At 34.6% G+C, this 14,205-nt stretch overlaps 1 protein-coding gene across 4 annotated transcripts in view; it reads right to left on the minus strand.

Moving 5' to 3' along the window:
* Positions 1-1,851: 1,851 nt before the first annotated feature.
* Positions 1,852-14,205, minus strand: part of LOC107102375 (discs large homolog 1-like protein) — a 35,851-nt gene continuing 23,497 nt past the window's right edge. For 2 of the 4 annotated variants that reach the window (XM_015401661.1, XM_015401662.1), the window contains exons 3-12: positions 12,986-13,168; positions 10,241-10,304; positions 8,458-8,473; positions 7,565-7,606; positions 7,217-7,267; positions 6,530-6,631; positions 5,878-6,050; positions 5,685-5,794; positions 4,938-5,029; positions 1,852-4,699 (exon numbers count right to left, since the gene is read on the minus strand). In XM_015401661.1, coding sequence (XP_015257147.1) covers positions 4,593-4,699; positions 4,938-5,029; positions 5,685-5,794; positions 5,878-6,050; positions 6,530-6,631; positions 7,217-7,267; positions 7,565-7,606; positions 8,458-8,473; positions 10,241-10,304; positions 12,986-13,168 — 940 coding nt within the window. In that variant the 3' untranslated portion in view covers positions 1,852-4,592. The remainder of the gene's footprint in view (positions 4,700-4,937; positions 5,030-5,684; positions 5,795-5,877; positions 6,051-6,529; positions 6,632-7,216; positions 7,268-7,564; positions 7,607-8,457; positions 8,474-10,240; positions 10,305-12,985; positions 13,169-14,205) is intronic. The other 2 variants (XM_015401659.1, XM_015401660.1) reach the window with 2 other exon arrangements.

Below are 14,205 nucleotides of genomic sequence, written 5' to 3' on the forward strand. Positions count from 1 at the left end.
CAAAATAATTTGTCTAACCAATTTAAACAATGCAATGTTCCTCTTCAAGAAAATATTAATTCTATTAAAGCAAGTCAGATGAAAAACAATGTTAAATCATGTGAAGACAACATTGATATACATCCACATTTACTGTTTGGCTACTTACCTGAATTAATGTCTGATTTATTATTTTTGATGGCTATGGCAGAAGAATAGAATTAAATTTTTATGTTTTAAACTAAGCTGAAGGCTGCCCCTTTGAAAAAAACCTATGAATATTTTATTAATCCTCAGAAGGATCACTATTTAATGACATTAGCGTGAGCAGCACTTATCTTCATGTACTTCATATATAAGAAACAGTAATAATCAGTCAGCTCATAAATATGGACATTCAAAAGGCTGATCTGATCCTTGCATTATAGCACTACGTTTTAAAACATATGTAGCCTATATGTTAGTGAATGTGGAATAAACAACACACTGGACCTTCAAGGACATCAGCCCCATTAGCACCTGGCTAAGAACCGCTCCTGCCAGCTAATGACAGGGTTATAGTTTACACAAGTTATAGTTTACACAAGCTTACCAAATGAAAAAAAATAAGTGACTTTAAAACAGACATATCAGCAGTTCAATTCAGGCTTTTTTTTTATGTGCTGTTTTTATATACTGTGGCTCCTTATATACTCTGCATCGTTTAAAAGGCAAAATCAGTCTTAGTGTTGATTCCAGCCATGTCTAGACCCTTCCAACCACAACCAATTTTCTGATGGACTGGTTTCCTAAGCATGACAAAGGATTCACAAGATACCAATCCAATAGGACACATTTAGGATATGAAGGAAGAGGAGATCATATTATGAAAGTTAAAATCTGGGGAAACGCAGGGATAACTGATTCCTAAAGTTGGGGCTGTGGCACCACCTGGGGTATAGATCAACAAGTGTGGGGTCTTGAGGACCTCTACAGAAATTCAACTAAATTATAAACATGATAATGATTAAATATATTTATGTGTTAAAAATATAGAAACACCACTTAGAAGTAGACTAAATAAAAACATTGTTTTTTGACTGTGTTTTTCTTACTGTTATACCAATGGTTAATAGATTTTTTGAAATAATTTGTAATCCAGCCGATGGTTTGGATAATGAGACCATTCTGGTACCATTTTATGAGTCAGAGACCAAAAAGTTTAGGAAACACTGTGTCAGATGCTGTATATATAAAAACCAAAAATCCATTCCTCTTTGGATCGGTATCATAACGAATGAAGGTTCCAGGAAAAGTGTTCCTCTTTAAGTGGCTTATGAGTGTAGTTTAACTATTGGCACATTTTAATTAAATTGCTGTTAATAGAACTCCCATTATTCATCAGCATACAACAATAAATGCATGGTAGATTGGAAAACTGAAGAAAAATAAGTCAGAAAAATAAAATATTAATAATCCCATGAAGGGGTGACACAATTAATTGGATGAATTGTGATTAATCAAATATTTAATAACTTATTTAAACTTATTTAATAACTTATTTAAAAAAAAGATTTTTTTAACCGGGGCATAGAGACTAAAACATGCTCTTTGCAACATATTTTACATTTAATAAAAAAAAAAAAACTTCTTCAGGTATAAATGTGCTTTATCTATAACTTACCCATTGGCATTTCTGAGCATTTCCTTTTTTTCTTTTAAATCATGTTTTAGCCATGCATAATTTATTTAAAATGTGCTGTGATTGTTTTCTTTTTTTAAGTCCAAACATTATTTCCTAAAGTTTGTTAAATTGTTTAGAGTATTTCTTTGTATATTAATTGATTATTCAGACAGAAATGCTACATTAATAAAGCATTCATTAATCAATGCTACATTAATTCATTAATCAATTGAAATAATTAACATCAGCATCCAATACAGTAAAGGAAAGAATAGTCACCTCTTGTCACAGGTAAAGGGACTGCAGTAAAGCTCAATAAAGCCTTTTATTTTTTCGTACCAAAATAGGCAGTTAGAGCAGGGATAAATATTATATTATGTCAGATATAGATACATCTCTTTAATAGATTCTTTGCATCGGTGCTTTACTCTAACAAACAGTGGCATAGTCCCCTGGAAGAAACACACAGCCAGAGTCATACAGAGGTTTCCGTTCTCTCAGCTGATGAATAAAAATTATTTTCTGCGATTAATGGGAAAATGTAAATGAGAAATCATGAGTTCAGCAGAACATTCTTTGAGAAAGTGTTAAAATTTCAAAACATTTGGTCAAAATAATTTTTTTTACTATTTAAGGGCTCCTCTGCTGACAGAACGGCTCCATTGTACATCTCTGTCCTCCAGTCAGCTTGGAAGTGTTGCCCCAGGGGTTTACAGTGGAATGGGGGAGTGGGTGGCTGACAAGGTCCATACAAGCATACAAGGGCTGTGTCATCAAGAGCAAGAGAGTTTTTATACTCCACAACAAATTATCATCACATTTCAGGTGATTTTAATTCCTGACCTCAACACTCAGCAAAAGTGTTTCTCACACATTCTGTCACATGGACTCGAAAGTTTAGTTTCTGTGACAAGGAGAAACTAGTGAAGCCAAAGCTTTAGTTGGTATTTATGGAGGTGAAAAAAACCCCACAGCATATTGAGCTGAGTGCTGAGGTCACACATGGGACTAGCTCAGATATTTTTATGGGCATAAGGACAACAAACTTAAAAAGAAAAATAAACTCTCAGCAGAAAAAATAAAACAAACATAAAAGATGCTGAGTATTAACTGAGCGTAACAAACTTTTACCTGTAGGGCACATGTGATGTCTTTATATACTACAAATATGTAAAAACCTTCCCAAAAACTGCCCTTTTGCATCCTTCATAATCAATAAACAAAACAATTTAACGCAAGATGCTTTTAGGAAATCAGCCCTCATTAGTGCAACTATCATTAGGAGGGGAAGCTGTTACAAAGACTGTGACGATGATAATGGATGGGATGACAATGGGGATGAAGAAGCCGATACACTGTTTAAGCTGGTGTTACGACGAGAAACACAGATATGAGAGTTGGACATTAAGTCAGAATAAGTAAAGAAAAGGAAAATTAAGTCTGGAAGACTTGGAAGGGAGCACATCCAAGTCCCTTAACTTAAATATAAAAATGACACTTTTCAATTATATGAATGAAAAAAAAAAAAATATTTTCCTCTTTTAAAGTCAGATTGTGATATTTTATTAATTTACTTTAATTTGATTTATTAGCTTTAATATATTTCATACAAATCTTCTCTCAACTCTATATGGTTATTAAACAAGCACAAATCTCTCAACTCTGTATATTTAGTTAAGCAAAAAATATAAAAGTTTTTAACCTTTATTATTTTAATTATTTGGATAGACCAATTTCCCATTGCTTTATTCCTGTTTTTCAAACCCCACAAATACGGAATATCTTTGGTTCTGATCTTTTTAGTGTACTTACTATCCATTAGAGATGCAAGACCAGTTTTCAAAATGTTTTCCTTATGTTTTGTATAGTTAATAACAGATTAGAGGGTAAATGAGCAAAAAAAGGTTGGCCGTAAATCCTGGGCTGCGCTGGAAACACAAGAACTATGATTGTTTATGTTTTACAAAAAAAAATTATTAGTGCTTTTGCTCATCTGGCCACTGCTTATATTGGGAGAGGCCTGACAAACGAAATAAATATGGGTCAGATTGAAGACATAAAGTCTTTTTTTTTTTGGTAGTTAGATGGTACAGTAATTGATTATAAAAAAAACAAAACTAAAAGCTGCAGACTGCTTTTTCAATTTCATTTGAGCCTTATAAATGTTGAAGTCATTCTCTAAATTCTATGTTGAAAAACTAATATGCTTAAATAAGCTGTGGTAACAGATGATACATATAAATTGAAGGTTATTAGTCCCCAAATCTCTAAAGTGATTTGACATTTTTTTTTATACTTCAACCAGCAATGGTAGCTTTCAATGCCAGAATTATGGGGCAAGGTAGAATTACAATAGATATTATCATCTCATATATAATGGTATAAGAGTGTAAGGAGAGAAAAGGAGGGGACAAAGGGATGAGAAATGAACTAAAGAGAAAACAAAATCTAAAAATATTTGCAATGTCACCTGGAACAATAGACAGACAGAGAGACATACAGGGATCAGACCAAGATTTTTGTCCCAAAAACATGCTCTTAAAGCTACAGCGTGCAAAAGTCTGCCTCTTGGTGACAATATTATCATTACAAACCAATACATGAATGCATTACTCTTTGTTAATATGAAAACAACAACGACAACAACAATAAGAAGAACAGTAGTGAAATAAATCAGCTCATGGTACAGGCTGCCTTGATTTGAACCAACTCCTTAAACATTAAGGAACCAAGCTGAAGGAAGATCCACCAGAACGCTGCTGGACAGACCTGAGGTCCCCCACTTCAGGAAGGTGAAGTCCCAGATAGTCCCAGCCACTCCAATATTGTGTGCTTGTGTAAATACATGTGTGTGCAGTAATGCAAAACAGAGGAAGCAGGCTGATAATAGAAAAAAAAATTATGTTGATACAGTGATGTGTGCATGGATATTTCATATGTGTGTGTTTATTCAAAGTCGCTCCCTGGTGGTCACCCAGATGTAAGGACCAGACTGCTCCTCAATGATTTGCTTGACCTGGGAGTAAATTTCCTCTAAAGATGAGCCATGGACTATCGCTGCAAGAGGTACAAACATAAGGAAATCAGTGGTCTGCCAATTAAATACAACAGATGTTATAATTTAAGCTCTAAAGAGGAAGTTATTTTGTCTTGAACAGAAAGAGGCAGAAAATAAGTTTGTGAGACATTGATCCTTAGCTTTTTCTTTAACTTTCTAAATATCTTTTAAGTGCCTGCAGTGATTCTTAAACAGAGAACTCAAAAATTGCTCATGAATGTGCTTGCATTGACTAACCAGTGAAGTACTCTGCAAACTCATGCTCCAGTTTGATGCCTCTGTCGAAGGCTTTCCTTGCCTGATCCTCTGTCAAACGTTTGTTCATCTCTCTGTAGGGAGTAGAAGTGAAGGTTAAACAGAAATAATGGAAATATCTTTTAATTTTCTACTTAGTCTTAAGCTTAGGTGTAAAAACAGTTGTATTTGTTCTGGGGCTGCTATTTTCAGTGAGGTTGTATTGCATCTTAAATCACAAAATTAGACAGTTAAAATGGAAAGAGTATTTAAACTACATCTTGATAAACTTGAAATAATAAGGAACTTTATATGACTTGGTAGTGTTGGCCTAGTGATTAAATTAGTGCGCTTGTACTCTGAGAAGGTTGCATGTAACCGGTTTGATCCCCACAGCCTGCACTCTGGGTCTCTGAGCAAGACCCCATACTGCTCCATGGGCACCGCACAGTGGCAGCCCACTGCTCCCCAAGGGTATGGGTTAAATGCAGAGGTAAGTTTCTCCATTGTTAGATAAATACAGTTCAATTATTCTTATGCCAACTATTTTGATATCAGTCGTAGGATATTTGCTGTTGATGTTTTGGAGCCAATTCTGAAGCTGATATTCCTCTTTCTTCCTCCATTTGCATGATAAAATGACACATTGATAACAAATGTTACATATGTCACAATTGTAATTTTCCAAAAGCATTCTAGTTTAAATGCAGCATTTATCTTACTAACTTGTTCTTTGATTCTGTTACTTACAGGATGTTTTCAACATTACGTGGTCTAATGAGGATAGCGATGGGATAGAGGCCTGCCATCTGGAGACGCTTTATCGCATTCCCAGATACATCCAGGATGCAGTGCTTCCCCTGCAAGAGACATCAAATCTGACCATCACTCACAGACTGCACACAATATGCTAACCCTCTCAGCTGGTCAGCTGGGGTCTTACCTTATCGGCGACCTCTCTGACAGACTGTATGCTGGTTCCATAGAGGTGGTTATTATACTGTCCAGCCTCAATGAACTTGTGTTCCTGAATCTCTTGCTCCATCAGCTCTCTGGAGGACATGAAGTGATAATCTCTGCCATCCACCTCGTAGTCTCTTCGTGGCCGTGTTGTGTCTGAGAAGTAGAGGTTTCACACAGATTCAAATGATGGAAAAGAATATCTTTACATATATTTACATGTCAGATCGAAACCTTCTGTTACAGATATTTAGGCGGTGTGAATTAGAGAATAAAAAAAATCTTAATAAGTTTTTAAAAGTGTATTACATTTGCATTAAGAAAAAATAGCTGAAATAATAGGAAGCAATAGCAATAACCACATCTCACTATATTTTAATCTTTTTTTCACAAAATTAACACAGGCGGTTATAGTAATTCTGCACTCCCTGCTTACACTCAAAGCTGTTTTTGATTTTTATTTTTTTAGATTTTTAAATAAGAAATCAGCTTTTAATAGCAAATTACAAAGAAACACATCACAATGAAAGAAAAAAACCCTGATGCATAAGAATTGTTTTTCTATGTTTCTGTTAGACAGATTTTTCTGTTTTCTGAGTTGCCTCTGAAATTAATCATAAACTAAAAAAACTCACGTGGAACGCAGGATCCAAACTTTTCTGGAAACTCAGAGATCAGATCATCATTGACCCGGTCTTTCATTGGTCCAAGTACAATGACTGGCCGTGTGTAATTAACTTGGGAAAGATAAGCAGAAGTAGGTTTAAGAACTTGTTAAGACATTTGTTAAAATAAATGCAGCATAGATTTAAAATGCAAACTGCATTCTAATGTATTGACCAAGAAATAAATAAACAAAATGATAGAAAACAATGTAAGTGTGAAAATACAAAGAATTTTAGCATAAGGCACCCCTCTCCACGCTAGTTTTACTGACATCCTCAAAGCAAATTCTCTTGAAAACAAGTCTATATTCAGGAAATACATTTAAATGTAGGACAGGGATAAAACTACCTTTCAAACAAGGCTCATCAACTTAATACTATTATTAAATGCTATTTCCTCAATGAAAGAATATGAGGAAAATGTCATTCAGTTTTGGATTACCAACCCCCACCCCGGACAAATGTCGAAGGCGGCCTAAACAATAGTGAGAAAAAAATCATCCCTGCTCAACATCGACAAAATCTAAAAACGATAATACTACCAGAGAAGTTAGGCTTAGAAATCTGAGAATCTCAAAGGTTTTCTTGTACAATTAGCCTTTATCACTTATAATGACTGAAATTTGTGGATTAAAAACGTAGGAATTAGGTACATACCTTCCTGCTGCACAACAGGCTGGTAAGTGAGGAGGACCTCTTCCTGGCCAGCTGTTCAAACAGAGATATATCATAAATCCTACACCACATTAGTCCTCTAACCATCTCTATTTTTGATAAAGAATTCTCCAGCAGCTCTGGAAAAGTAGTAAGATGTGTCTTACACTCAAAACCTGCATGCACATAATCACAGCACAAGAAAACACATGGGCATGTCACACAGCAGGCACACACACAAAACACACACAAACAGATAAAATTAACAGAAGGAGAGGATGTAGACTGAGCTGCAATAGAGAAAAGGTAAAAGAGAGAAGAGACGGATTACAGAGGAGGGTCTACACTTACAGGAACTACTCTCACTATCACTGGTGCCAGAGGTTACCAGCGCTGGAAGGACAAGACAGGTCAGAGTCAACAAACACATCCACACACCGAACATACACACACAAACACAGCTTTCACAAAATGTCCCACATTCAACCAGTCAACATTTTTTCTTCCGTTGACACATTTGTAAGGCCCAGAATTACAGATGGGATTAGATGACTTTCAGCAGGTGACCAGCAGATACATAACATAAAATATATTTTTCTGATTAGTATATTTAGCACATTAAGGTACATAAGAGCAAGAGAAAATGGTCCTCCCAGCAAATAATAGGAAGGTTGGTAAAAAAAACAAACTTCAAAGCTTTCAGGTTCTGTTATAAAATATGCTGCAAGAGGTAGGTTTTGCATATTTTTGGAAGTGTCGGATACAATAAGAGATGGATCTGCTTTTATGAAGAGTAAGTAGTTTTAGTCATTCTTAACAGGTACAAATAGCTTATATATAACGTCAAAAGTCATTTTAGAATGTTTACCTTGTGATTTATTCTCTCTAGTAAAAAAATTGCATTTAGTTTTTTCCTTAATTATTGCACTTATTAAAAAAAAAAAAACAAATGAATCAGCAGATGTTTTAGGATTAACTGACAAATAAAATCTCGTTGGATGAAAAGTTTGCTATATTTTTGATGACTAAAAAAACAAACTATAACATAAAAGGTTATAGTTTTTGTAAAGGTTTGATTAACTGCAATTGTTTCAGTTGTAATTATCAATTTCTCTCAATAAAAATGTAGAAAAATTATATAACTGAATAATAAATATTAGATTAGAAAACCATCCAGACAAAGCTTCTGGAAAAGCGGTTACATTTAAAGACCAGCAGGTGTCAGCAATGGTTAGGTTACTCACCTTTATCTTCCTGATCCTGCAGGAGACAGAAAGAGAGGGGAGTATTAATCACCACCCACAACAATCAAAATCTGTGTGTATTTGTGTGTATGTTTGGAACTCTGTCATACTAACAACTGAGAGAACAAGTGTGTTCAAGAGTGTGATCAGTTTTAATTATCATTGCTTCATCACGTGGAGTTGCTTGTTCCCACAGTGTGAAGAAAACAGAAGGAGGGTGAGACCCAGCTGACAATGCAGTGATATCAATAGCATGTGTTAATCTTGTGTCAATGCTCAGCATCATACTGATGTCATGTTGTTGCTTTGGATTTGTACAAGCTCCAACCTTGTAGTCTTTCAGTAGTAAAATGCTACTTGTCCTAAATAAATATTTTAACCATGAAAAGATGTTCTCACTGAAAAGTCTGCAACTGTCTATTTTCAAAATGAAATGTATCTTTATATCATATTTAAAAACAAAAGTTAATATTAAACCAGATTCAATAATAAAACTCTTAAAGTTTCTATTTAAAATCTCACATTTTTCTCAAGTCCAATGCAAAGGAAAAGTGATCAGTCTTAACGAGCCTCAAAAGGGAACCTGTAGTTTGATTGGTTTAAAAATGTGGAAATAAGCTGATCTAAACTTCTTGCTAGAGCCACAGTGATAGCTGTATCACCTCTACATTTTAGTTAGGATCTTCCAGCATCAAAAAATTGAGTGTTTGGCCAGTTTACATCAGTACAATAACATAAATGTCTATACAAAACTGTCAGGTTTTGATACACCCCATATTTTTTAGCAGCTTTAAAAAGCTGCTGTGTGCCTGGTAGGCATAATAGGATAAAGGAATGTTCAATAAAAATTAACTTAAAAATTCGTTACACAAGCACTGATAAAGCACAAAAAAACTTTCTAAAGCTTTTCTATTTAAAATTGGGCTATAAGTTTGACTTACAATAGCTGGATTTATATCAGTACTAATGTATTTATCTAACTCAGGATAAATGTTCAGATGTATGGCCTGAATCCCCGCAGAGGCTTTATAATGAGGAGCTAAGGAGCCAAACATTGATGAAAATGACAAGAGCGATAAACTTGTAGTTTTATCATTCACTACCCCAACAACTGTTTTCTATAAACGTTTTCTGAAAATGTTGTGTTCATTCAATTAATAATTAGTTGGTAATAAATACTAATTAATTAGCAATAATTAGTGATGTGGTGTAACAGTGATGTGGTGTAGTAGTGTAACAGTTTTATTTTTTGTGCAATTTATGTTTGTGTTGTTTCCAAGAACCTTTAGACTAAGTTTAGGTTATAAGAAATGTGCAAAAAGTTTTTTTGGGTAATTTGGTAGAAGCTTAAGCCCTAACGTTCCTCTGACGAGACTATAAAATTATTGTTTACTTAAATTTATCAAAAATAAATCAGCAAAATCTGCAAAACATAAACTGAAAAAAAATGCTATCCCTACACAGGTACAGTACTAAAGGGATGCATAAAGATCTAACAACTGTTGAGTTATTATGATTTATTTTGGGGTTTTTTTCAGATGGAAATTTGTGCTAAAATCATTAGGCCCTATCAATTCAACAGATCAACATCTCCTTTAAATGTCAGATGATCATTGCAAAGAAAGTTTTATACATTAATGAACTAAACCCATTAACATTATAAGGTTCCAGAGGTTTGCTGAGAGTGAAAACCTTTTCAGGAGAAAGTGTTACTTTTAAAAAATGAAATTAAAAGCTCTAGCAAATGCAACTTTGAGGGTAATCAAAAAAGGCATCTACTTACCGATCTGTCCTGAGACCTCGACACTCTGACCATCTTTAGCCTCGATCTCTCCTTCTTCTCTGCTCTGTTAAATGAAAAATAGAAAAAAAGAGAGATTTTTATGCTCTTTGATAATTTATTAGGAAACAGATTCTAATAAAAAACAAAACACTGGAGACATTTTAAAATGAAATGCAAAATTACTTTGACAAATTAAAAGCAGTTTTCTAGATTAAGATTTCCTTAAATCTGTCAGTACGTTGAAGGCAGCCAGTCTATGACAGCAGTTACTCAGTTAGCTCTAATGTAGCAACCAGAGCTTCTCCATCAAACCTCTAGCTGACATGTCCTCTGCTCCTTGTTACCTTTAATCCTCACTTCACTAGCCTGTAACACATCCTCCTTTTCCCCCTTCCAGTCCATAACACTTTACATCCTTGCCTCCCTGTCACCTCCCTCTGTGTCACACTTGGATACGTCCCTTTTTTTAAAATGTCTTCTCACACCTCAGAGACCTGTCAGCATCTGTCTGTCACATACGACATGAGGAGGTGATGTTAGGAGGGAAAATATATATATATATTTTTTTTTTTATCAATCCCGGCATATTAATAGTTCTTATTATAAACTGTAATGAAACTGAATGACGCATCAGAAAAGAAGCTTCAATTTGTAAAAACCAAACGTATTTAAATTTTTTTGTGAAAGTACTGAAGTTAAACAGCAACACAAAACAGCTAAGCATTCAGTTTTAAGCACAGAGGCAGTCATGTGTGAGGAAGGTTATTTATTCAGTTAACCACAACAAAGCTGGTGTCTGCGTGACCAGATTATAAACGGACACACAAAAACCCTTCACTTGCATAAAAATAAAATGCAACAAGAAGTACCTCTAGGAGCAGTAAGTTGTACCATCAGAAACTAAATTTGACTTTCCCTGACTAAGCCTGTATTCATGTTATTTGAAATTAAATGCATGACTTTGAAAGTGTATTTAACCATGCTGATAACTGAATGTTTTGAAACTGAATTAATTTGCTTTGAAAATGTATGTCTCCATGTATGTCCTCTGCATCTTTTTTTCCTTTACACCAACTACCTTCAATCCCTCTTTAATTTCAATCAATAAATCTCATCCTTGCTTTTCCTCTAAGCATCCTGCCTGGCAGTTCCAGCCTCGACATCCTGCCAATGTACTCACTATCCCTCCTTTGTACGTGTCCACCCCATCTCAGGCTAGCCTCTCTGGCTTTATCTCTAACTCATCAAACATGAGCTGACTCTCTGATGTACTTATTCCTAATCACTCCTAAAGAGAACCTCAGCATCCTCATCTCTGCTACCTCCAGTTCTGCCTCCTGTATCGTCCTTAGTACCACTCTTTCTAAACCAACAACACTGAGCTTGATTCTTTCAAACTATTGCATTTCCTTTTGAAATACAGGGTTAAAAATTCATTCAAGGAAATCTAAATTCAGTTTCTGATGCCAAGAGTATCAATAGCAGTGTGATAAATTATGTATCTAGAACAACATCAACAAAATAAAAGTAAAAGTAAAAAATTCCTAGTAAATAGCTTTAAGGCTGTAAAAACTGAATTTCTGGTATATTACTCAGGAACAGGTCCAAACTAAGCTGTTTTGCTGTTTTTTGTTCTAGTTAGCACGTTTAAGTAGTAAAATGATGTAGGAAAATGTAGTATGGCTGAATCTAATGAAAATCATTCATAATCATTCATAAAAAAAAATAAAAAACATAAGTTACATTAATGCAATTCTTTGCTGTTGAAAATTAACTGCAATAATTGAGACCATTTCAGTCAAGATGCTTCCTACAGTAAGTGGTCATAGATAAATATGACTTTGCAATAGAGGTGGGATTTCTGTAGTCCAAAAGACCTCAATTACACGTTCCTTTCACTAAAAAACATGATTGAACAATTTTTTCTATATACTTTATCACTCTTGTTGAATGCTTTTGGTTTCAACACACATTTTATTGCACTGCACCTGCTCCAAGTCTCAAAACTGAAGGGATGCAGTGATTCATTTTCATCCACATTTTGTAACAACACATTTCTTCACATTTAAGGTACAAACTTCTTCATCATTGGTCCTTATTCAAATACTTTGGTCATAGCACTCATTTGAAGGGGTGGGAGTACTTTGCTTCTTTTATAGATCTCTTGCACTGCTCCGATTATTTTCAACCGTCTTTTATGTATTATTTAAATTTCCCCTTTTACAGGTAAAAGCCTCTCTGGAACCAGGCATTTTGAGCTTTCACACATCTGTAAGTCCTACAGTTGAAAGGAGGGGGACATAAATTCTCCATAACTATCTCTTAGGTCTTTGGCATTTTTATATCTTTGCCTTAAGAGGTAAGACTTATTTTTATATGGAATTTTAAGCCAAAACACCAATGTAATATTTGGCTGTCTAATTCTACTGCTGCCCTGTATTTTTTTCAACCTTTTTCATCAGAAATGTTTTAAACTCTAAGCTTACAAAAACATAACATAAATTTCTATCTAACCCTATATACATACAGAAACATGTACAGTACTCCATGTTATTATCCAAAGGTAAATGTTAATAAGATAAAAAACATACATACAGAAACATGTACAGTACTCCATGTTATCATCCAAAGGTCAATGTTAATAAGATAAAAAGATGATACCTTCAGGTAATATGGATACCAGCAACTACGCAGAGAGAAAAGCAGTGAATTCCCCAAACCTATCTAAACCATGAGAGCTCTAACCTCCTTCGGCTGGGGATGAGTCCAACTTCAGGACAGTTTGGGGGTGGGGGGCTAAGGTGACGGGCGGGCCACCACTCCTCTTCACCAGCGCTGCTCACATGGAGGATGTCTCCAAAATTAAATGGCAGAGCCTGATTGGGTGCACTCAGATCTGCAGCACTTCCATCATAGTCGAACAAAGCCCTTAAAAAAAAAAAAAAAAAAAAACATATTCAGTGAGAACCATTATTATTTTATTGTGCATAATAAATAACAATCTTCCCTGAATTTCCAGGAAATCTGTCTTCATTCTGAACACCTCTTTATATAGATTTAAGTAATAATAATAAAAAAAAATCTACAATTGTTTTATAATTACATTTTATTAAATCTATGCTTGCCTACCTCTGAATATTAATAAGTGTCTGTGACCATAGCACTCTTCCAGAGGGAAGAGACCTGGGAAAATAGGCCAGCAATATGTTTGTGCAACTGTGTGAATGCAAAGCAACTAGAGCTGAAATAAACTGAACTCCCAACAGTCCTTCTTGGGTTCATCAATAAAACAAGACAGAGACACAGGAGCAAGTGAGAAGAAAAAAAAATAGATATAGAAAACTGTGAGTAAAAGAACCTATAAATAGTCAAACAAAAGGTCAAAAACCCTTGACCCTAAGATCTAACAGGGCTGTAATAGTTGAATGAAAGCTGTTTAAACATGTTAGAAAAGGCTGTTTTTTCTACAGTCTTTCAAGGTTAATTACCCTGAGAATATATTGAATATAAAGTTTAAAATGACCATAATGAAAAGATAAAACAAGGGTGATCAAATGCTATCTTCTAAAACTAAGTGACGTGAAGAAAACAAATATTCTTTCTTTCAACTATAGTTACAAAATATAGGGGAAAAAAAACAAGAAACAGCTTTTTCTTTCCATTTACAGGGTCAAATAAAATCTCTGTTGTGAACAGATAAGACATCAGCTAAAAAAGAAATGCTAATTACTCAGGTTCATCCAGAGTATGTACATTGTCTGGCAAAAGTATTCACAACCCTCAGATAATTTTCAGTTATGAATCCGTAACATAAGACTTTTTCCTTGCAGGAGAGAACAAATTGGTTCACAGTAGTACCAGGAGCCACAGTTTTTAAATGAAATGTAAACCTTGGGCATCAGCTGATCCCTAAGTCAAATCCTAAAATTAAAGTGTGACAGCTTACACTCTACTATAATAAAAAA

This window comes from Cyprinodon variegatus, unplaced genomic scaffold, assembly GCF_000732505.1.
Source record: "Cyprinodon variegatus isolate N-32 unplaced genomic scaffold, C_variegatus-1.0 Scaffold1244, whole genome shotgun sequence".
Taxonomy (NCBI): Eukaryota; Metazoa; Chordata; class Actinopteri; order Cyprinodontiformes; family Cyprinodontidae; genus Cyprinodon; species Cyprinodon variegatus.